Genomic DNA, 24,751 nt, shown 5'->3' with positions numbered 1-24,751 from the left:
AGGTGCAGCTTTTTCGCTAATGCTTGAGTTCGTGGTCACTCCAGTGGGACATCCCCCTCAGGTAGGGGTCCTACCCTGGAGCTAGCTTGGCAGTTGCGCAAGTTCTGCGCTCTTCCAGGTAGAGTTTTTAGGTTAGCTCTACTTAACTGGGACAGTATGATACATGGCTTCTACGGATAGTCTCAGGCCTCCCCCTATGCACTGGCTTCTACTGTGGGAGCGGTGTTGCTTACTACTACATGCTTGGGTTCTTACTGCACAGCTCTTTCATCAGGCGGTAGACTCTCTGTTGGCACTGAATTCGGTGGCCTCTACGGGTGACCCCCTCCTCTGCTGGGGTTTGGGGCTAGCACTACAGTGTGGCTCCCCTTGTCTGGCTTCCTCCTCAGGCGGTGTTTTTGCACAGCCATTTAGTCCTTGGCAACTTTTATATAGCGCCGGTCTCAGATGGGGAATGGGCTTAAACCTAGCCTATTCTTCTCCTGTCTTTTCCTCCTCTGGCTCAGGGTTCATTGCCATCCTGCATGCCTTTGTAGTTCCTACGTTGCTACCTTTCCTCATCTGCATTTGCAAAGGGTATTAGTTTGGTGACCTTCCATTCCAGGTACGATCCGGTCCCGACTGGTGGGCTGTGGCACCCTCCACATTCCTCCTTCTACAGGGACTCTTCCATTCATCCGGGTGTGCTAACGTTATCTACACAAAGCTTCCCACCTTTCTCTCCAGAGCCAGAGTTCCGGAAGCATGCGACGTGGACGCCCTGATTCTTCTTGGCTGGAGTTCTCACTCACTTACGTGTTTCTTCCCCCTCCTTCCCAGGGTTCTACGGAGGATCCAGATGGAGGACATTACGATAAATACTAGTTGCTCCGAGTTGACCCCGTCGCGCGTGGTATGCTGACCTCGTTCTCCTTCCTGGAGACATCCCTTGGTCACTGCCACTCAGAGACGACCTTCTTTTCCGGGGTCCGGTCTTACATCAGCATTTCTGTGACGGCGTGGCTATTAAGACCACCATTCTGACGTGGAAAGGGTTTCAGCAGATGTCTTCCGCACTATGATTCAGGCCAGGAAGCCTGCGTTGCCCAGGGTCTATTGTGGGACCTGGAGGTCCTTCCTGGGCTTCTGTGAATGCCGGGACATCGCCTCACTTCCTGTTTTTTCTCTGCCCACGGCCCTATCCTTCTACATTCAGGGTTGGACCTTGGTTTAGCCCTTAGTTCCTTGATGGGTCAGGTGTTGGCGCTTCTGTCCTGGGGCAGCTTCCAGCGTACTCTGGTTTCCCTGGTGCCCATGGGAACCTTCCTTCTGGGAAGGGCACATACGGTTCCTCTGTACCGTCCTTACAGCCTTGGGATCTGTAATAGTTCTCTCAGCCTTCCAGTCTGCTCCACTTGAGCCCATGCGGGAGTTCTTACTCCGGCTCCCGTCTTAGAAGGTAGTTTTTTCTTGTGGCTATCACATCCATCAGGCGGGTGTCTAAATTGGGGGTGCTCTCTTGCAAGATCCCCTTCCTGGTTCTTCACAAGGATACAGCAGTTCTCCGGCCCATTCCTTCTTCTCCCGAAGGTGGTCTCTGACTTCCATATCAATGAAGGAATTGTCCTTCCTTTACTGTCTCTTTCCTTCGCACCCTACGGAAGGGAGCTACATTATTGGACGTTGTCAGAGCTCTTCTTATTGTTACCAGCCTCCAGTCCCTCTCGGCGTACAGATCCCCTTTTCTCTCCGGTGGGTCCTCGCTAGGGATTGGCGGCCTCCAAAGGGCAATTGCACGTTGGATTCGGTCGGCATGTGCTGACGCATGCCGTGCCCGGAGCAGGGTTCCACCCTTAGGTGTCACGGCTCACTCTCCCAAAGCGGTGAGCGCTTCTCGGGCTAAGAGGAATCGCGCTTTGGCTGCACAGTTGTGTCAGGTGGCTCCGGTCCTCCTTACACATGTTCACAAGAAATTACCAGGTGCATACTTATGCATCGACGGTCGCTGCGTGGGCCGTGGGTCTTGCAGGCGACAGTTCTTAGATGCCTGCGGGGACGCTTGCTTCCATGGGTCTGTGGTTTTCCCTCCCTGTGGCCTGATCTCGGACGTCCCACGGTCTGTGTCCCCCAATGAATATAGGCGAGAAAAGGAGATTTTTGTATAACTTACCAGTAAAATCTCTCTCGCTCTTCATTGGGGGACACAGCACCCACCCAGTATTGTTGTCCTGCCACTGTTGGGCAGTTGCTGGTTTGGACCCCGTTGGGTCCTTTGACATAGTTGGTTTTCCACTTGTTTTCTCTTTGGTTGGCTTGCTTCTCCTACTGCTTGTACACAAACTGAAGCTCTCTCTCCAGGCTGGAGGGGGTATAGCTGCCAGGGAATTAGCTAACAGCTTTTACTAGTGTAAACGCCTCCTAGAGGACATAGCTATACCCACGGTTCCTGTGTCCCCCAATGAAGAGCGAGAAAGAGATTTTACTGGTAAGTTATACAGAAATCTCCTTATTGCTTCCTGTGTTGGCTGAATTCATTTTTCCATTGCATTATACACTTCTTGTATCCTGGGGTTACGGCCAACCGGCAAAAAAGGAAAAAGTATCGGCCTCTCTGTTGGCTGGGATAGCGGGAGCTCTTACGCAGCAGCTTCTGTCCCGGCTACCGCTGCAGCACCGTAACCCATAGACACGTGTATAATGTGATGGAAAAATGAATGCAGCCAGCAAAGGAAGCAATATGGACAATCACAATACATTAGAAAATGCCTTGTATTTACTTTTTCTACATGATAAATGTTATTTGCTGAAGTGACACAACCCCTTTTAAAGAGCGTGAATGTGTGCGAGGCTCTGTCTTAGAAGGTTGCTCCAGCCCCTGTAAACATGTGACTAGGGCTGCAGCTATCAACTATTTTTGTAATTGAGTATTCTATCGATTAATCCAACAATTAATAGAGTACTCGAATAACAAAAAACGAAATTAAAAGAACGTTTTTCTTTATAAAACTCATCAGCTTCCTTCTTGGTGCAATCAGCTTGGCCACTAGTGCCACGTCCCGAGCACCAGTACTTACCTTTCCTGTAGGGGTGCCGCTCCATAGCTCCTCCATCTTCTCCGCACGTTGCACTGTCGTTCTGACATCACACAGCGTCGGGTCGTAGTGTGCGCTTACGTACACTATGACCTGACGATGTGTCAGGATACAGTACAGTGCGGGCCTGTGGATGACCACGGAGTGGTGAGTAATAGCAAGCCCTTCACTCCCGCTCCGTGGTCACATGACGCAAACAAATCCTCGATGCAAAAAATTTGCGCCGAGGATTTTTTGGGTTGATTTACTAGATTTCAGTCCTACATGTGACCTGGTGGACTGGTAGTGAGAATTTGGCTGACGGATACGTATAATGACGTCTGTGTTCTCCCTGCAGGTGAAGAATGTGATCTACCATGCTGTGAAGGATGCGGTGGCAGTACTGAAAGCAAATGAAGCCAGCCTAGGAAAGGTTTAAGACTGATGCATGGATTCATTGGATAGACTTCTTCTGGCAGCTTTTTCCTCCCCTTCTACTCCAATCACTAGCTCTTTGAACTTTTACCTTGTACAAGACATGAACTTTTTAGGAGATGTTTACAATCCCTTGGATCGATCCATTTGATAAGTCCAGCACGACATTGATACTCTCCAGAGCTGCATTGTTTAAACTACTAACAACTCCTCTCTTCAGAGGTGCCATACTCTGACGAAAAACCAAAACTTTTTTTAGACTGTACGAAATATACCTCTTGTTTTTGGAAACTCTCTAAAAACATTGTGTAAATCAGCTTTTTTTTCCGCAAATTCGGGGCTTGTAGGACTGCAACAGTATTTTTTTTATATGAGACCTTATTGTAGCCATGATGCATTGCTAGAATGCGTGCTCTAAGTAAAATGTAAATAAGCAGGCTCTTATAATTTTACATTGATTTAGAACTAGCACTGACATGCTTGGAATTGTATAATTAAATACTTTTTTTTATTTTAGGTTTTGTTCGCTTGTTTGAATTTATTTTAATTAACAATTCGACTTGGGTTGTTCTCTTTTGACCATATTGGAGAAAGGGAGAGGGTGGGAAGGATGAGGACAGTGGCCCATTATCCATGGGTCTTTCAAAACACTTGTCATTTTTTGTATTTTTTTTGTATTACTTCAATACTTGAGGAAAAATAATAAACTGTAATTTTTGTTCGTATAGTTTGTGTTATTGCTTTGAGTATTACATCCATCGATACTGATCTTTCAATGAAACCTCTTCAAAAGACCACCTCTTTAAGCAGGCCCCCACCTATATAAATGCATTTTTGATAGTGATGACCATTGGGAGCTTTTGATCCTCGAAGTGGCTTCGCTCAAAACTTCGGATTAATGCTGTACGGAGATCTGTCTCTGTACAGTATTCAAATGTATGGGCTCCGATGAGGCAAAGTGAGTTATTTGTGAAGTCCGGCGAGACTTTGTTGAATAACTTCAGTATTTGATTTTTAAACTGAAAAACCAGTTTAAAATTTGGATCCGAACTCTGGTTCGGTTCTGACTGGTATCTTGCTGGACTTCGCGAATAGCTCACCTCGCCTCTTCGGAGGCAGTACATTTTAATACTGTACGTAGATGAAGAGGAAATGCCCTTGAAATGGCTGTTCCAACAAGACCACGACCCCAAACACCAGTAAACGTGCAACATCTTGGTTCCAGACCAACAAGATTGACGTTATTGAGTGCTCAGCCCAATCCCCGGATCTTAATCCAATAGAAAGCTTGTGGGGTGACATCAAAAATGCAGTTTCTGAAGCAAAACCAAGAAATGGAGAAGAACTGTGGAATGTAGTCCAATCATCCTGGGCTGGAATACCTGTTCACACGGGCCAGAAGGTGGTGACTCCGAGCAGCACAGATGTCCAGCAGTTCTCAGAAACAGCGGTTATACAACTAAATATTAGTGAAGTGATTCAAAGGAAAGCGAAATCTTCAAACATTTTTCAGTTTATATAGTGAATGTTTGAGTTTGTAAAGAAGAATACAAACTGCTATTTTTTTGAACAGTCTAATATTCACTTTTCTTCAATTTTTTTAGAGGAACAACACATTTTATATATTTTTCTTCATGTTTTGATTTGGAATAGAATGTGTAGTGTTCCCAATGCATTTGTGTGTATGGAAATGAAAGCTATTAGAAGGATTTTGAGCTTTATTCACTTTTTTTAAACACACTGCTATTTTGAACACAACTGTATATACGAGCAGTGACATCTCTCAGCACCTCATCCGGCAGAGATTTAGACCTGTATTACACTGACTGATTTTTCCAATGAATGATCCTGCGGCACTCATTTGCACCAGTCTGATTACACAGGCCAAGGCAAACTGAATGTGGGAGGAAGGATGATCAGCAGCACATTCCCGATTACCTTGGAACCAAAACCAAGTTCTGTATCAAGGTTTTATACTGTAAAAATGTATTTCTCATCAGAGCCAAATACATTCTAATACTCTACGGAGCTGCCACTCCGTACAGTATTAAAACACAGTTTTATGCGAATCGACTTCAGATCATGCATCCGAAGTCAATTCGCTCATCTCTACTTACGATAATCAGCATCTTTCATCCTGATGATGAAAGATGCCCATCAGCCGATCCTTTATCTGCTGAACAGCTAGTCGAGATTATGAGACAATTATTGAAGCATTATAACGCTTGTTCCTGATAATTAGGCCAAAAATCATGCAGTCTAAAAGGGCTTTTAAACTTAGAAATCCTATAGACTCAGTCAGTTATCAGATTGTGAGGTTGTGTGGATGGTAGAACAGTCTTTATCTGTTGCTGTGTGAGATGGGAAAACAGATCTCCTTGTCTGAACACTGTTTGTGTAGATTAAATTAAATAATCTGGACTAACATTCTGTTCTTTGGCCACAAGATGTCGCTGTTTTCATAAACACAGCTACAGGCTGCATATATTTCCATATTCATGAGAGGTGAAGTTACACAGAGCCTGGAGAGGAAGAGTACGGAAGCAGCCATGTTAGAGGGAGCTGAGATTGAGGAACTGTGTGAGCAGAGGATCCAATGGCATCTAGGTGTTGGAGCATACGTCAGTGACCAGAGCGGCAGCTAAGTGAAGCTAATTGTGTCTAAGACCCTGATCCTGTCCAGAGGAACGAGAATTTCTTTCAGGAACGCTGATGACAGCTGAGGAGCAAAGCGACATACACTGCGGTACCGCATGCTTGTTGGATAGGCTTTTTGTTCTGTTCAGAATCACCAGCGGATGCAGAGCAGACCTGGGTCAGTAAGATCGTGTACACACCTCATTACAGTGTTTGTGCCTAGAGACTGAGACCAGGCCAGTAGTTAGCTAGGGTCTCTGTATGTGACTGGCCACAAGTGTTACTACTGTTCATCGCAAGGACTCCATACTTTCACATTAGAGAGCTGATTAACTTCCCCACAAACTCAATCCAGGCTGGCGTTTTGCTCAGAAGGAATACTCAGGCATGTGCTACAGGACCAGTTATGGAAGGGGAATCCTGTAGAGCACTGTAAGATTGTAAGCTGTTGTGCTGCACCGTAGGAAAGCCTGCACCACGCACCCATACAGTTATTCTTGTTTTTTAGAGTAATAACAGGTAAGGTGTTACTGTTTAGTTGTGCTCACCAGTAGGTAAATTACCACATTTTTCTTCCTGCATCCATCGGGGCGTGCCGCGCTGTGCAGCACAAGGGTCTCAGCCTTCTGCGGGCGGCGGCACTCACTCACTGTACGTCACGCGCCGCGTGACGTACAGTGAGTGAGGTGAGCACCGCCACCCGCAGAGCCTGCCTGTTACCGCCTGCCCGCAGCAGTGCTGAGAAAGAAGCCTGCTGTGAGTGACAGCCTGAGTCTGTGGGACAGTGGGTCACTGGGTGCATCACTGTGACCGTCCGTGCAATGTGGTGACACATTTTTTACAATGGGGAGACACTTATTTCATCGAGCAGTTTTGGGGGGGGGGGGGGGGGGGGGGGAGTTTTTTTTTTGACCCTCGCCCTGAGAGAAATTTTACCTAGAAACTGCACTGCCCAGTAGTGTACATCCCTGTGGAGGCGCTGTTGCGTCATCTACCAAAATTTGACGGTAAAAAAATGACGTTGCAGGACTGGACTGAAAGGGTGCGAAGTGCGATTCAAATGTGTAACTTGTGTATATATAAAGAGAGCATTCCGGTGTCTGCACTGCTGCCACTTTTTGGGGTGCATTTGGAGTCCTTGCGCATTTGCGTGTATTATATAGGCAGTGCTCAACAATGTAGGCCCAATTCATATGTAATATGTAGAAGACTTGTGGCACTCATTTTCCTTGCCCCTTGTATATTCCAAGTTAAAACCTGGTCGCTGGTGCGGGTGCAACAACAGCGGTCCGCAAGGGGTCCCTTTAAGGTGATATAAGTGTTTTGTGACGCCAGTTGCAATGCAGTAACAATGGGACGGAGTCAGTGTTCCCTCTAAGCCTTGGCAGCTGCTGAGCGGGGTCGGCTCAAAGCTGGGCACAGCGACATCAAAGGTGGGTGATGGGAAAACCTAAGATAAATGTCACATCAAAGAGCATACAGTGTAACCCCTGCACCATCCCATACTATACAGTATAATCCCTGCACCATGCTGTACAATATATAAATTAGTTAATACACCATGCTGTACAATATAACCCCTACACCATGCTGTGTAATGGGACAGCTTGTGTGTCTGTCCGTGTGTGTGTGTGTCTGTCCTTGTGTGTGTGTCTGTCCTTGTGTGTGTGTCTGTCCTTGTGTGTGTGTCTGTCCTTGTGTGTGTGTGTGTCTGTCCTTGTGTGTGTGTGTGTGTCTGTCCTTGTGTGTGTGTGTGTCTGTCTGTCCTTGTGTGTGTGTGTGTCCGTGTGTGTGTGTCCTTGTGTGTGTCTGTCTGTCTGTCCTTGTGTGTGTGTGTGTCTGTCCTTGTGTGTGTGTGTGTGTCTGTCCTTGTGTGTGTGTGTGTCTGTCCTTGTGTGTGTGTGTGTGTCTGTCCTTGTGTGTGTGTGTGTGTCTGTCCTTGTGTGTGTGTGTGTGTGTCTGTCCTTGTGTGTGTGTGTGTGTCTGTCTGTCCGTGTGTGTGTGTGTCTGTCTGTCCGTGTGTGTGTGTGTGTGTGTCTGTCCGTGTGTGTGTCTGTCCTTGTGTGTGTGTGTGTGTGTGTGTCTGTCCTTGTGTGTGTGTGTCTGTCCTTGTGTGTGTGTGTCTGTCCTTGTGTGTGTGTGTCTGTCCTTGTGTGTGTGTGTCTGTCCTTGTGTGTGTGTGTGTGTGTCTGTCCGTGTGTGTGTGTGTGTCTGTCCTTGTGTGTGTGTGTGTGTGTCTGTCCTTGTGTGTCTGTCCTTAGGAAAACCTAAGATAAATGTCACATCAAAGAGCATACAGTGTAACCCCTGCACCATCCCATACAATACAGTATAATCCCTGCACCATGCTGTACAATATATAAATTAGTTAATACACCATGCTGTACAATATAACCCCTACACCATGCTGTGTAATGGGACAGCTTGTGTGTCTGTCCGTGTGTGTGTGTGTCTGTCCTTGTGTGTGTGTGTGTGTGTGTGTCTGTCCTTGTGTGTGTGTGTGTGTGTGTGTGTGTGTCTCTGTCCTTTGTGTGTGTGTCTGTCCTTTGTGTGTGTGTCTGTCCTTGTGTGTGTGTGTGTGTCTGTCCGTGTGTGTGTGTGTGTCTGTCCTTGTGTGTGTGTGTGTGTCTGTCCTTGTGTGTGTGTGTGTCTGTCCTTGTGTGTGTGTGTGTCTGTCCTTGTGTGTGTGTGTGTCTGTCCTTGTGTGTGTGTGTGTGTCTGTCCTTGTGTGTGTGTGTGTGTGTCTGTCCGTGTGTGTGTGTGTGTGTCCTTGTGTGTGTGTGTGTGTCCTTGTGTGTGTGTGTGTGTCCTTGTGTGTGTGTGTGTGTCCTTGTGTGTGTGTGTGTGTGTCCTTGTGTGTGTGTGTGTGTCCTTGTGTGTGTGTGTGTGTGTCCTTGTGTGTGTGTGTGTGTGTGTGTCTGTCCTTGTGTGTGTGTGTGTCTGTCCGTGTGTGTGTGTGTCTGTCCTTGTGTGTGTGTGTGTGTCTGTCCTTGTGTGTGTGTGTGTGTCTGTCCTTGTGTGTGTGTGTGTGTGTGTGTCTGTCCTTGTGTCTGTCCTTGTGTGTGTGTGTGTGTGTGTGTCTGTCCTTGTGTCTGTCCTTGTGTGTGTGTGTGTGTGTGTGTCTGTCCTTGTGTGTGTGTGTCTGTCCTTGTGTGTGTGTGTCTGTCTGTCCGTGTGTGTGTGTGTGTGTCTGTCCTTGTGTGTGTGTGTCTGTCTGTCCGTGTGTGTGTGTGTGTGTCTGTCCTTGTGTGTGTCTGTCTGTCCTTTGTGTGTGTGTGTGTCTGTCCTTGTGTGTGTGTGTCTGTCCTTGTGTGTGTGTGTGTGTGTGTGTGTGTGTCTGTCCTTGTGTGTCTGTCCTTAGGAAAACCTAAGATAAATGTCACATCAAAGAGCATACAGTGTAACCCCTGCACCATCCCATACAATACAGTATAATCCCTGCACCATGCTGTACAATATATAAATTAGTTAATACACCATGCTGTACAATATAACCCCTACACCATGCTGTGTAATGGGACAGCTTGTGTGTCTGTCCGTGTGTGTGTGTGTGTCTGTCCGTGTGTGTGTGTGTGTGTGTCTGTCCTTGTGTGTGTGTGTGTGTGTCCTTGTGTGTCTGTCCTTGTGTGTGTGTGTGTGTGTGTCTGTCCGTGTGTGTGTGTCTGTCCGTGTGTGTGTGTGTCTGTCCTTGTGTGTGTGTGTGTGTGTCTGTCCTTGTGTGTGTGTGTGTGTGTCTGTCCTTGTGTGTGTGTGTCTGTCCTTGTGTGTGTGTGTGTGTGTCCTTGTGTGTGTCTGTCCTTGTGTGTGTGTGTGTGTGTGTGTGTCTGTCCTTGTGTGTGTGTGTGTGTGTGTCTGTCCTTGTGTGTGTGTGTGTGTGTGTGTGTGTGTCTGTCCTTGTGTGTGTGTGTCTGTCCTTGTGTGTGTGTGTGTGTGTGTGTGTGTGTGTGTGTCTGTCCTTGTGTGTGTGTGTCTGTCCTTGTGTGTGTGTGTGTGTCTGTCCTTGTGTGTGTGTGTGTGTGTCTGTCCTTGTGTGTGTGTGTGTCTGTCCTTGTGTGTGTGTGTCTGTCCTTGTGTGTGTGTGTGTGTGTGTGTCTGTCCTTGTGTGTGTGTGTGTGTGTGTCTGTCCTTGTGTGTGTGTGTGTGTGTCTGTCCTTGTGTGTGTGTGTCTGTCCTTGTGTGTGTGTGTGTGTGTGTGTCTGTCCTTGTGTGTCTGTCCTTAGGAAAACCTAAGATAAATGTCACATCAAAGAGCATACAGTGTAACCCCTGCACCATCCCATACAATACAGTATAATCCCTGCACCATGCTGTACAATATATAAATTAGTTAATACACCATGCTGTACAATATAACCCCTACACCATGCTGTGTAATGGGACAGCTTGTGTGTCTGTCCGTGTGTGTGTGTGTGTCTGTCCGTGTGTGTGTGTGTGTGTGTGTCTGTCCTTGTGTGTGTGTGTGTGTGTGTGTCCTTGTGTGTCTGTCCGTCCTTGTGTGTCTGTCCTTGTGTGTGTGTGTGTGTGTGTGTCTGTCTGTCCTTGTGTGTCTGTCCTTAGGAAAACCTAAGATAAATGTCACATCAAAGAGCATACAGTGTAACCCCTGCACCATCCCATACAATACAGTATAATCCCTGCACCATGCTGTACAATATATAAATTAGTTAATACACCATGCTGTACAATATAACCCCTACACCATGCTGTGTAATGGGACAGCTTGTGTGTCTGTCCGTGTGTGTGTGTGTGTCTGTCCTTGTGTGTGTGTGTGTGTGTGTGTGTCTGTCCTTGTGTGTGTGTGTGTCTGTCCTTGTGTGTGTGTGTGTCTGTCCTTGTGTGTGTGTGTGTGTCTGTGTGTGTGTGTGTGTGTCTGTCCTTGTGTGTGTGTGTGTGTGTGTCTGTCCTTGTGTGTGTGTGTCTGTCTGTCCTTGTGTGTGTGTCTGTCCTTGTGTGTGTGTGTGTGTGTCTGTCCTTGTGTGTGTGTGTGTCTGTCCTTGTGTGTGTGTGTGTGTCTGTCCTTGTGTGTGTGTGTGTGTCTGTCCTTGTGTGTGTCTGTCCTTGTGTGTCTGTCCTTGTGTGTGTGTGTGTGTCTGTCTGTCCTTGTGTGTGTCTGTCCTTGTGTGTGTGTGTGTGTCTGTCTGTCCTTGTGTGTGTGTCTGTCTGTCCTTGTGTGTGTGTGTGTGTGTGTCTGTCTGTCTGTGTGTGTGTGTGTCTGTCCGTGTGTGTGTGTGTCTGTGTGTGTGTGTCTGTCCGTGTGTGTGTGTGTGTGTGTCCGTGTGTGTGTGTCTGTCCGTGTGTGTGTGTGTGTGTGTGTGTGTCTGTCCGTGTGTGTGTGTGTCTGTCTTTGTGTGTGTGTGTGTCTGTCTTTGTGTGTGTGTGTGTGTCCGTGTGTGTGTCTGTCCGTGTGTCTGTCATCATCACCATGCCCACAGTGTTCCTATGTCTTGACGCAGCTGCATCAGGACGTTCTGTGCGAGGCAAGAATCGTTAATTTCTAACGATAATTTGTTTTCCCTTAGTCCTAACAGCAGCACAGATGGGGTTAACCCCCCGTGGACTGGTAGGACCGGCGGAATTATTAATGAGCCCAAGTAAATAAAACAATTAAACAATTAAGTATCCCCTATAAAGGAGGGAATTGCCCCCAGCCCACTGTGTTATAGCAAGAAAAAAACTAGACTTGCTAGGGTGGAATATTTGTGTGCTGCTGTTAGGACTAAGGGAAAACAAACTGTTAGAATTTAATGATTCCCTTATGTCCTACCAGCAGCACAGATGGGGAGATAGCAAGAAGAACCCCTAGGGAGGGCCCTCATGCCTGGCAGAATATATAGTCTGCCCAAAGGCCGAGTATTCAGCTAATCTGGCATCCAATCTATAATGGGAGATGAATGTTGATTCAGAACTCTAGGAGGCAGACTTGCAAATCATGTCAAGAGGAAGAAGACTCCTGTCGGCAAAAGAAGTAGCTACGGCCCTAGTAGAATGGGCCTTCACAAACCCCGGAGGGTCCAGAGATTGGGAAACAAAGGATTCCCTAATAGCCTCCTTAATCCATTGACTGATGGATGTTTAGATGCCTTACGGCCTTTAAACTTACCGGCAAACAGGATTAGAAGATTTTCATCTTTCCTGAACTCCTTTGATGTATCCACATTGATCCAGAGGCATCTCGAGACGTCCAGAGGATGTCTAACAGGTTCCTCGGAGGAGGTAGAAGGTGTAGAAAGAACCGGGAGGGATATCACCTAGTTGATATTCTGGAATGAAGGAACTTTAGGCCTAAAGTACGGGAAAAATCTTAGAAGGACCCGGTCTTGCAAAAAGATGGTATAGGGCTCGTGTGCTGAGAGAGCTTGAAGCTCAGAGACCCTCTTGGCCGAAGTCACTGCAAGGAGAAAAACAAGTTTCCATGTGACGAACTTGAAATCCACCTCCTCCAAAGGCTCAAAGGGGGGAGATGCTAACCCCTTGAGAACTACTGATAAATCCCATTGAGGAATGGGTCTCAGTACTGTAGGCTTTAATCTTTGAGCTCCTTTTAAGGAACAGTTTGATGAGCGGGTCCTGAGAAAAAGACCTGTTAGGCAAGCTGAGATGTCTGAAACTTGGACCCTCAGAGTAGATGGAGCAAGGTCATTGTCAAGGCCGTCTTGCAGGAACTGGAGAGGGGCGGATCTGCAGGCGCCACCTCCTTTGAGGTACACCAGGATGAGAATATCCTCATAATCCGTGAGTAGGCTCTCTTGGTAGAGTCCGCTCTTGAATGAGACAGCGTTCTCAGGACCGACTCTGAAAGCCCTTCTATTCTGGGAAGGGACTGATCAACCTCCAGGCTGTCAGGTTGAACGTGTGCAGATCTGAGCAGAGGTGAATGTCCCACGACACCAGGGTCTGCTGAGGGGGGAGCCTCCAATATTGCCCTCGACTCCTTTGGGTGAGCTGGGTAAACCAGGATCTCCTCGGCCAAAACAGTATGATGGCTAACACCGAGGCCTGATCCTAATGGATTTTCATCAATAGCTTCAGAATCATGAAAAATGGAGGGAAGATGTAAGCCAGCCTGAACCTCCAGGATACTGACAGAGCATCTATCACCAGGGGGTTGTCATCCCTGTAAAGGGAGCAAAACCTCTCCACTTTGGCGTTGAACTTTGTTGCCATAAGATCCACCTCTGGCATCCCCCACTTGAGGACTATCCACTTGAATATTTCCGGATGTAAAGACCACTCCACTGTTGGAAGACCGCGGCTCAGCCGATTTAGGGAGCCTCGAATGTGGATCGCAGATATGTGGGAAAGGTTCAACTCTACCCAATCCAGAATCACCCCGATCTGTGATAGGAGGGGAAGTAATCTTGTGCCTCCCTGCTTGTTGATGTAAAGTACCGCAGTCATATTGTCTGACTGGACTTTCACAGCTTTGCCCCGGATCTGAGGGGCGAAGTGAAGGAGGGCTAGCCGGATAGCTCAAATCTTGCGGAGATTGGATGAGAGAAGCCGCTCCTGAGGAGACCAGGTTCCGTGAACTGGAGAGTCGTCTAGGTGAGAGCCCCAGCCTACTTGGGACAAATCTGTTGTCAATTTGATCCAGGCTGGCTGGGTCATAGACCTCCCGTCTAAAAGTGGAACCACCATCTGAGGGAATACAGAGTTCGCCAAGACAGGGAGCACAGGGAGTTTAGCCCGGCAGGGTTGCCATTCCATTTGGAGAGGACCTCCGACTGTAGAGGGCGGAGGTGCCAGAGAGCCCAAGGGACTGCTTCCGCAGACGCTGACATGAGCCCCAAAATCTTCATGAGAGTTCGAATTGGGACTTGCGAGGAACAGATAGGAACTCTGCCGTATTCTGTATCTGGGATCTTCTTTCTGGAGTCAACTGGAGAGACATCCCAACAGAGTCGATTTATGAAGCCTAGATATCTTACTGATGTTGACGGGCTCATGTTCGACTTCTGCCAGTTGATGATCCAACCCAGGCGGAACAGAAAGGAGATAGCTACATGAAGATGGTGGGTTAGGACCGCTAGAGAAGAGGCTTTCAAAAGCCAATCGTCCAGATAGGGAATGATGGTCAGTCCTTGAAGTCCTAAAGCCGCCACCACAGAAAAACTGGTGAGTAGATCCCTAAGCCCCAACTAAAGACAGCCGACTGGCGCATGCGCAATATGAAAAGCTGTTCCTCTGCCCATAATGGGCAAAAACATAGAAACATAGAATGTGTTGGCAGATAAGAACCATTTGGCCCATCTAGTCTGCCCAATATACTGTACTGAATACTAAGGGCCAAGGGCTATTCAATCTTATATGAAGGATGGCCTTATGCCTATCCCATGCATGCTTAAACTCCTTCACTGTATTTGCAGCTACCACTTCTGCAGGAAGGCTATTCCATGCATCCACTACTCTCTAAGTAAAGTAATACTTCCTGATATTACTTTTAAACCTTTGCCCCTCCAATTTAAAACTATGTCCTCTTGTAGCAGTTTTTCTTTTAAATATTCTCTCCTCTTTTACCTTGTTGATTCCCTTTATGTATTTAAAAGTTTCTATCATATCCCCTCTGTCTCATCTTTCTTCCAAGCTATACATGTTAAGGTTCTTTAATCTTTCCTGGTAAGTTTTATCCTGCAATCCATGTACCAGTTTAGTAGCTCTTCTCTGAACTCTCTCCAAAGTATCAATATCCTTCTGGAGATATGGTCTCCAGTACTGCGCACAATACTCCAAATGAGGTCTCACTAATGCTCTGTAGAGCGGCATGAGCACCTCACCTCCCTCTTTCTACTGGTAATGCCTCTCCCTATACACCCAAGCATTCTGCTAGCATTTCCTGCTGCTCTGACATTGTCTGCCTACCTTTTTAAGTCTTCTAAACTAATGACCCCTAAATCCCTTTCCTCAGATACTGAGGTTAGGACTGTATCACAGATTTTATATTCTGCTCTTGGGTTTTTATGCCCCAGGTGCATTATCTTGCACTTAAAAACATAAAATTTTAGTTGTGGGGGTGTAACTGTCCAACGGCTCACCTGAGTCAGAGGACAGCTGGCTGGAGGTAGGAGTGGAGCCCAGTGGCAAGGACCGCAGGCAGGTAGTAGGTGCAGGAAGTCTGGCAGAGGCGTAGGCGGTGGGTCAGGGCAGGCGGCAGTAAGCGTGGTCAGACAATCCGGATGGCAACGGTGGTAGCAGTTTAGTAGGTAGGGACAAAGCAGAAGGGTAGTCGGTAGTCAATTCCTGGTCAGCAGTGGACTTCCAGTAGTAGCAAGAGCAGCAGATGAGAAGCTTGATCAAGGCTCAGGAGCTCAATAATCAGCAAACTGGAGTGCAAGGGGCTGGACTTATATAGGGAAGTACCAGGTGTGGGGAATCAAGGGTGATGAGCAAGGCTTGGCAAGACTGAGGTTAACTAATAGGCTTCAGGGAGGAATGTCCAGAGAGGACGGTAGCCTAGTAAGCAGGGCTACCGCCTGGGATGTGGCTGGTCACGGGTTCGAATCCCAACAGTACTCCCCCCACCCCCCCCTTCCAAGGTGACCTCCGGGCACCGCAGGGGCAGGCTTACCGGGGGTGCCGTTGGTGGAACTCTTTTACCAGTCTGGGGGCGTGGACATTTTCTTCTGGCTCCCAGGAATTATCCTCAGGAGGGTAACCCTCCCACCCGATTAGGTATTGTAGTCTTCCCCGGTGGATCCTGGAGTCAAGGATCTTTGCGACAGCATATTCTTCTTCACCCTGTACCCTCACGGGTGGTGGAGGGGGCGAATGGCGGCCTGTGAAGGTGTTCTCCACGTATGGCTTGAGGAGTGAGCAATGGAAGACAGGGTGCACCCTAATGGAGTCCGGAAGGTCAAGCCGGAACGTGATCTCGTTGATTTGTGCGGTGATCCGGAACGGACCCATGTATCTTTGGGCCAACTTTTTGGAGGGGACCTTCAATCTGAGGTTCCTGGTGGACAGCCACACCTTGTCTCCCACATGGAAGCCCGGGGTGGGTTTGCGACGTCTGTCTGCTCCCTGTTTAAAGCGCCTCTGGGCAAGCTGGAGGTTGTCTATAATGTTCTTTTGTGCCTCCTGTAGGGTTGTTAGGCGTTCGTCACTGCTGGGAGGGTGGAGGCGACGGGTAGGTGGGGAATGAACACCGGGTGCGAGCCTGTGTTAGCAAAGAAGGGGCTGTGCTTGGTTGAGCTGTGCTCAGCATTGTTGTAGGCGAACTCGGCCGTGGGGAGATGAACAAGCCAGTCATCCTGCAGGTGGGAGCTGAAACAGCGTAGGTACTGCTCTAGGGTCTGATTAGTTCTCTCCGTCTGCCCGTTTGACTGAGGGTGGAAAGCGGAGGACAGTTCACTTTAACTCCGAGCGCCAGGCAGAAGTTCTTCCAGAACTTTGAGGCAAATTGTACGCCTCGGTCGGAGACCACGTCGTCCGGGATCCCATGCAGCCTGAAGACCTCTCTGAGAATAAGATCGGCCGTCTGTTTGGCGGTGGGTAGGCCTTTGTAGGGGATGAAATGGGCCATCTTGGTGAGACGGTCGACCACGACCAGGATGGTGTTCATCCCTTTTGAAGGAGGAAGGTCTACCACAAAGTCCATGGAGATCGAGCCCCAGGGGCGGGAGGGAATCGAGAGGGGTTGTAACAGACCCACGGGAGAGGAACGAGGAGTGATTGGATTGAGCATTCTTCTGAGGAGCAGATCTCTGTATAGGAAAAGTTGTCTTCGTTTTTGGCAGAGGCGCACCAGCTCCGAGTACGCTCTCCGCTGATGGATTCTCTCCGGTACGCGCTCACTCGACAAATAATCCAACAGTTCTCCGATGACTCTACTCTCTGCTTGTAGTTTGAGCCAGAGTTCTTTCTCAACTGGCGGTGAGGGACTACAGGGCTTTGGAGAACTAGTGGCTTTGGGGCCTGTAAGTTTTTCTTTTAACAGTTGTAAACCGGTCTCTCGCTCTTCGTTCCACTCTACTGGTATCTTAGCATTCTGAAAGACTTTAGGATGACCTTTTAAAAGCTCCTGGATAGGCTCTGCAATTTGAGTGAACTGCGGGATAAATCTCCAGTAGTAACTTGCAAATCCAAGAAAGCTCTTGACTTCTTTGACTGTTTTAGGAGCTGGCCAGCTTTGTACTGCAGCTATCTTATCGGGGTCCGGTTTCATGCCCTCCGCACTCGCAACATGTCCCAGATATTTTACTTGGGGCTTCAGTAAGTGGCACTTTGAAGGCTTTACTTTCAATCCATATTGGGCCAGAGTCTGGAACACCTCCGCCAAGTGCTGTAAATGCTCTTCGTAGGTCTTGGAGTAGACGATCACATCATCCAAGTACCAGTGGCGTAGCGTAGGGGGGCGCTGGCTGGCCACTAGCGCAAAATCACTAATGTTTTCACTCTGCTCCTCTACTGCACTGCGCAGAGAGTGAGCGAGGAGCGGCAATTTCTCAGCCCGCCCAAAGGAGAGGGCACCCTGATAAATCACCAGGGCTCGCACGGCTGTACGCACTGGCACTGATAACGGCTCCGCCCACCTTCCAGACACTGTGGAGCAAGAAAAACTAAGAGAAGATGGCTGCCGCATCAGGACCGAGCGCAGCCTGTGTGTGACTCAGCGACACCCGTCCCACGACACTGACAGTGATTGACGGTCAGTGTCACAGACAGTTACTCACACAGCACACTGACCAAGTTAAGTCCCCCTGGCCTGAGGCTCAGCCCCTGAGCGACTGAGCTAAACTGAGGGCCTGAGGCACAATTTTAACAAACTAAACAGTGCCTGGTGGCTGCCTGATGCTTGCTGCAACACCACTCAGGGAGTGAGGGCAGCAGTAGTAGGTGACTGACTGTATTTCTCCAGTTTAACGATTGCTGTTGCCCAGAGGGGTAATTTTTTGGGGTAAAATGTGTCTCCGGAAGAGTCATTACTGGACCAGGATTAATAATGGAGGATTATTATTGTGGGGGCCTAGGTGGAATATGCACACTAGTAATATTCTTTCCCATAGGCCTATTGTGCAGCAAATTTCACTTAGGCCCCCACAGTAATAATCCTTTGTATTAATCCATTGTTAGTCCTCTTACATGAGGGGGTTGTATCTTACATGGGACTATATGCTGGAGGGGCTGAAGGCAGGAGAGTAATGTATCTTACATGGGACTGTATGCTGGAGGGGCTTGTTAGGAGTTATACATGTTAACATGTTTACTGCCACCTGTAGGCTATATAGATATGACAGTCTATAACCTTTGTTATATTGTTTGTGTCTGAATAAAGTTTGTTGAATTACCTCAGATCGCCTCAGGAAACATGGTGTCAGAAGTGGAGAGGGCTTTGATGTTTTAGAAACCACTAAAGTCCTAATATCAGAACAAAAGATCAACAAGAATAGTTTCTCTGGTAATTTATTAATAAGATACACAGTGTTACAGAAAATGGCTGCAAACAACTTCCCTGTGCCGTCTCCCATGGACTGTAAAGGGGACCTGGCAGTTAACTGGACATATTTCAAATCCCAGTGGGAAGATTATGAGGTGGCAACTGAACTTGATAAGAAAGACCCCAAGGTAAGGACAGCGACACTGCGCTCAGTGATGGGGAGAGACAGTCTGCGTATTTATCAGCACCTCTCACTCTCTGATGCCGACAAGCAGGACGCAGAGAAAACTCTGGATGCATTACAGAGCCATTTTATGCCTTCACGTAACATCATTTATGAGAGGTACATATTCAATACCACAAACCAAGGCCCATTGGAAACTATAGATCAGTATGTGACTAGACTGAGGCAGCTATAGCCGCTACATGTGAGTTTGGAGTATTACATGATGAACTTATCAGAGACAGAATAGTTCTGGGATCAAAAGACATTAATGCTAGAAAGCGAATGCTCAGAGTACCAGACCTGAACCTGCAGAGAGCCATTGATACGTGTAGAAGCCATGAACTTACAGAAATGCAAATACAAGCAATGCAAGAAAGCAAAAGTGAAACCGAAGCCGTACATTACTGCTAGAACATATAAAAAGCCCAGGAAAGAAAGCAAAGTAAAAACAATCAGATGTAGATACTGTGGAAACAACCACCCCTGGGGGAGAGACCACTGTCCTGCATATGGAGAAACCTGCAGTAAATGCAAAAAGCAAAACCATTTTTCTAGAGTATGCAGGCAGAAAGCAAATGGCAGAATACATATGGCTGCACAGATCAAGAGCAGCAGCTCAGAAGAATCAGTATTCACTATTATTCATCAAATAGGAGCAGTAAGCAGTCCAGGATCACAGCGGTTTGTACCACTAGAACTCAGCACTGACAGAGAAGCAGGGGAAAGGTTACACTGTCAGTTAGACTGTGGGGCCACCTGCAACCTTATGACATACAAAGACTATTGCAAAATTGTTAAAGAAGGAAAGCCAACATTACAGAAGAGTAATGTCAAATTAAAATGGTACAATGATACCTATATGATACCTATGTGCCAATGTAATCTAAATTGTACATATAAAGATAAAACATATACACTGCAATTCCAAGGTAAACACAAACCACTTCTCTCAGCAGAAACATGTCAGAAAATGGGCCTCCTTAGGCTACTTTCACACTTGCGTTAGGAGCGGGTCCGTCTGGTGTCTGCACAGACTGATCCGCACCTATAATGCAAACGCTTGCATCCGTTCAGAACGGATCCGTTTGCATAACCATGAGCAAAAAATATTTTTTTTTGTTCATGATAATGCAAACGGATCCGTTTTGACTTTACATTGAAAGTCAATGGGGGATGGATCCGTTTGAAAATTGAGCCATACTGTGTCAACTTCAAACGGATCCGTCCCCATTGACTTACATTGTAAGTCTGGACGGATCCGTTTGCCTCCGCACGGCCAGGCGGACACCCGAACGCTGCAAGCAGCGTTCAGGTGTTCGTCTGCTGAGCGGAGCGGAGGCTGAACGCCGCCAGACTGATGCATTCTGAGCGGATCCGCGTCCACTCAGAATGCATTAGGACTGGACGGATCCGTTCGGGGCCGCTTGTGAGAGCCTTCAAACGGAACTCACAAGCGGAGCCCCGAACGCTAGTGTGAAAGTAGCCTTACATTGTAAGTCTGGACGGATCCGTTTGCCTCCGCACGGCCAGGCGGACATCCGAACGCTTCAATGCTGCGTTCAGGTGTCCGCCTGCTGAGCGGAGGCTGAGCGGATCCGCATCCACTCAGAATGCATTAGGGCTGGACGGATCCGTTCGGGGCCGCTTGTGAGAGCCTTTAAACGGAACTCACAAGCGGAGCCCCGAACGCTAGTGTGAAAGTAGCCTTACACTGAATGTAGAACATAATGTATTATTACATGATGACCAGCAAACAACTACAACAAATTCAGAAGTTCACAGAACAAGATGAAGTCTTGCAAGCATTAAAAACTACTGTTCTTACAGGATGGCCAGACCAGAAAGAAAAAATACTGATTTGTATCAGGGACTACTGGGGCTTTAGAGATGAGATAAGCATACAAAATGGAATTCTGTATAAAGGACACAGGGTCATCATACCAAAAAACATGCGCCCAGAAATGATAGCGAGGACTCATTCTAGCCACTTAGGAATAGAAGCATGCCTTCGCAAGGCCAAGGATGTCATCTTTTGGCCACACATGGGCCCAGAGATTATAGAGGCAATAAAGAACTGTAATAGTTGCAATGAGTATATGCGTAAACAAACAAAAGGACCTCTGATGACTCACAAATTGCCCACTCTACCCTGGAGCAAACTAGGCATGGACTTATTTTCCTTAACAGGACAAGATTACTTTAGTTTCTGATACCACCTCTAAAACAATTATAGATTGTTGCAAAGCACATTTTAGCAGACATGGAATCCCTGATTCTGTAATTACAGATAACGGACCACAGTTTGTCAGCTCAGAGTTTGCACAATTTTGTAGAGAGTGGGAATTTGAACATCTTACATCATCCCCATATCACAGTCAGTCCAACGGTAAAGCTGAAGCTACTGTAAAAATAGCAAAAACACTCATAAAGAAAGCTAAACGAGATGACAAGGATATCTGGAAAGCGGTTCTTGACTGGAGAAATACCCCATCAGAAGGCACCAGCAGTAGTCCTGTACAACGGCTAATGTCAAGAAGGACCAGGACTTTACTTCCGACTGCTCAGAAACTGCTGTTTCCAAAGGTTATAAGCTGTCATATCTATATAGCCTACAGGTGGCAGTAAACATGTTAACATGTATAACTCCTAACATCCTCCCTTTCTTGTGAAATCAAGTAATATATAACATAAGATGATTGGATAACACAATACATTCCAAAGGTGACAGTTTTTTTTTAAATGTATCTAGCATACAAAATACTTATATCTTGTTGGTGTTCTAATAACCCTAGTTCTAGTACGTCTTAGTGTGGCAGGAGCTTCACATTGTTGCATATGATCATGCATCCCTGTTTCTTTGGGAGTTGTCTCATCTGGAGATGTACCTGGTGTAATCATTTCACTTATTTCAATGTCAGATTTGTTATCTGCAGTCCTCAGAAACTTCCTATTCCTTCTGTACAACTGTCCATTTGCTTCCACTTTATAAGATCGTGGAGCAACTTTCTCCAAAGACGCAAAAAAGCAAAGGCATATTATGATAAAGGAGCCAAGGAACTTCCTGAACTAAGCATTGGTCAGCCAGTGCGAATACAACCATCGCCGTCGTCAACAGATGAAATTTGGCGACAAGGTATTTGTTTGGAGAAAGTTGCTCCACGATCTTATAAAGTGGAAGCAAATGGACAGTTGTACAGAAGGAATAGGAAGTTTCTGAGGACTGCAGATGACAAATCTGACATTGAAATAAGTGAAGTGATTACACCAGGTACATCTCCAGATGAGACAACTCCCAAAGAAACAGGGATGCATGATCATATGCAACAATGTGAAGCTCCTGCCACACCAAGAAGTACTAGAACTAGGGTTATTAGAACACCAACAAGATATAAGGATTTTGTATGCTAGATACATTATTAAAAAAAACATTGTCACCTTTGGAATGTACTGTGTTATCCAATCATCTTATGTTATATATTACTTGATTTCACAAGAAAGGGAGGATGTTAGGAGCTATACATGTTAACATGTTTACTGCCACCTGTAGGCTATAGAGATATGACAGTTTATAACCTTTGTTATATTGTTTGTGTCTGAATAAAGTTTGTTGAATTACCTCAGATCGCCTCAGGAAACAGGACTGAAGGTAGGGAAGTGATGTGTCTTACATGGGACTGTATGCTGGAGGGACTGAAGGCGGGAGAGTGATGTATCTTACATGGGACTGTATGCTGGAGGGGCTGGAGGCAGGGGGAAGGTTGTATCTTACATGGGACTGTATGCTGGTGGGGGTCATAATTATTACTATAATTCAGAGGGGGCCATAATTATTACTATAATACTACGGAGGGGGCCATTATATATTATAATTATACAGAGAGCATTATACTTATGGGCACTACGGGGAGGGGAGGTCTGTTATCTGAGAATGATAGTAAAGTGAGGAATAAAAAAAAAAATCGACGAAACTCTGCAGAGACGAGACGCGGCTGAAAGAAGTTATCATGGCGGTCCTATCTCCGAATGAAGACACTGAGGAAAGTCTACATCACAGGAGAGGTCACTGGATGTAACAGGTATGGTGCGGTATTCTCCTGTATATTTCATAGCAATGTATGTTATGTCCATACAAATATCTGTTTTAGGGGGGTGGATATAGAATTTGGCCCACACTGCTGAAGCCTGGCCTCAGACTTCAGGTCACACTGTGTGTTCTGAATTCTGGGGCCTCACACCCATCTACTACATTATCTGTACTCAGAGAGTTATCACTGAGCTATCTGCGGTGTTACATGACATCTACTGCATTATTTGTAAAAAGGGGATTGTCACAGGATGGGCGGGGGGCGCAATACTTGGCTTGCCCGGGTGCTGGCAACCCACGCTACGTCACTAGTGGTATTTTCACAGCAGCTGGAGTGCCAAAGGTTGCTGATTCATGGCCTAAAGGACCATTTAGCGGTTGCTATGAAGAAAAGTGAGCATATCCATATGCTCAGAACTGAGGCTGGCCCTGTGCTTTGATGCTATGTTTCCTGCACGCTCTGATGGCGTGGATGTTACTGGAATACACAGAAAGGACTTTGCCAGCTTTGCTAGTACTGGATAGCTTGTTTCATTTGTTTTCCACCATGACAGCAGATTCTCTTTCTTGGATACGGGATGTTCTCCAAAGTACATCAAGACCTCCTTCTGCACAGATTGACTTAACTGCTGCTACTTATCCTCTTCATCACTGGAGCTGGACTCTGATGATCCCAGTATGTTCTGGAGGAATGATGTGGCTGTTGCATGATTCTTGGCATGCTTTGCTGCAGCAGGGTCATCTTCTTGTCCTCTTCTAGAAGAAGCTCCATCATGTTCACTGGGCTGTGTCATTTTGTTTTTGGCAACAAGTGCCATAGTCTGTACTGTGCTTTGGACCTTGAATGATTCATCAGCAGACAAGAATTTACGTTTCTTAAATCTGCGATCCAGTGAAGCGGCAATTAGGGCAGTGTTTGTAAAGTCAGGTTGAAAAGTAGACAGTTCTTGCCATCTTGTTGTGATCATTAATGGTGCAGTCTCAAAAGCTAAACCCTGTATGGACTTCTTTAGGTTCTGCACAAGCTGTGGAAGTGCAGAGAGGGTAACATACTTCTGGACACTCAGAAAAACCGTAGCTCCTTCAAATGGCTCAAGGGCCTGGCTTAGCTCCTCAATCACACTCCACTGTTCAGGCTTTAGATCAAGATACTGTAGTGGTGTTTTCCTCTTGGAGTCACTTCTGGGTCTGAGAGAGCAGCAGTCACTGGCCATCTTTGTTCCAGCAGTCTTGATATCATGTGATAAGTGCTATTCCAGCGCGTACTTACATCATGCACCGGCATGTGTTGTGGTGTGCCCATCTGCTGTTGCCTCTCCTTTAGTTTGGTGCATGCCAACTCACTCTTCTTAAAATGCTCAACAAGGCATCTTACACAAGCCACACACTTAGGGCTCATGCACACGACCGCTGTTGTTTTGTGGTCCGTTTTTCACGGATCCGTTGTTCTGTATCGGAGTTATTTTTTTCCTCTGATTTAAGTCCTCTTCCATTCCGTTATTGCAGAAAACATATCCGTATGGTTTTTGTATTTGATCCGTTTTTTGGGGATCGAAAACGGAAACAGTAACTTATTAATCACCAAATACATGAGCAATACGAACACCCCAAAAATATATTTGGGCCAAAATAGTTCGACCCGGAACTGTGCCCCTTAATTATCACACCAAAAGAAGGCAAATCTGAATAGAAAACAATAAAATCAATCTTTATTAATGCATGATAAAACAAGAAATCACAGTATTAGGCCTCATGCACACGACCGTTGTTCGGGTCCGCATCCGAGCTGCAGTTTTTGTGGCTCGGATGCGGACCCATTCACTTCAATGGGGCCGCAAAAGATGCGGACAGCACTCCGTGTGCTGTCCGCATCCGTTGCTCTGTTCCGTAGCCCCGCAAAAAAAAATATAATATGTCCTATTCTTGTCCGTTTTGCGTCTCCTCCT

The 24,751-nt window shown here is 46.8% G+C and overlaps 1 protein-coding gene across 2 annotated transcripts in view; it reads left to right on the top strand.

Moving 5' to 3' along the window:
- The window catches only part of LOC120990371 (lysine-specific demethylase 3A-A-like), a 66,082-nt gene extending 62,237 nt beyond the window's left edge, over positions 1-3,845 (top strand). For both annotated transcript variants that reach the window (XM_040419136.1, XM_040419137.1), the window contains one exon: positions 3,409-3,845. In XM_040419136.1, the coding sequence (XP_040275070.1) occupies positions 3,409-3,489 (81 nt within the window). In that variant the 3' untranslated portion in view covers positions 3,490-3,845. The remainder of the gene's footprint in view (positions 1-3,408) is intronic.
- Positions 3,846-24,751: the final 20,906 nt, after the last annotated feature.

The sequence above is a fragment of the Bufo bufo genome, chromosome 2 (assembly GCF_905171765.1).
Source record: "Bufo bufo chromosome 2, aBufBuf1.1, whole genome shotgun sequence".
Lineage (NCBI taxonomy): Eukaryota > Metazoa > Chordata > Amphibia > Anura > Bufonidae > Bufo > Bufo bufo.
This window is presented reverse-complemented; position numbering and strand designations above follow the sequence as displayed.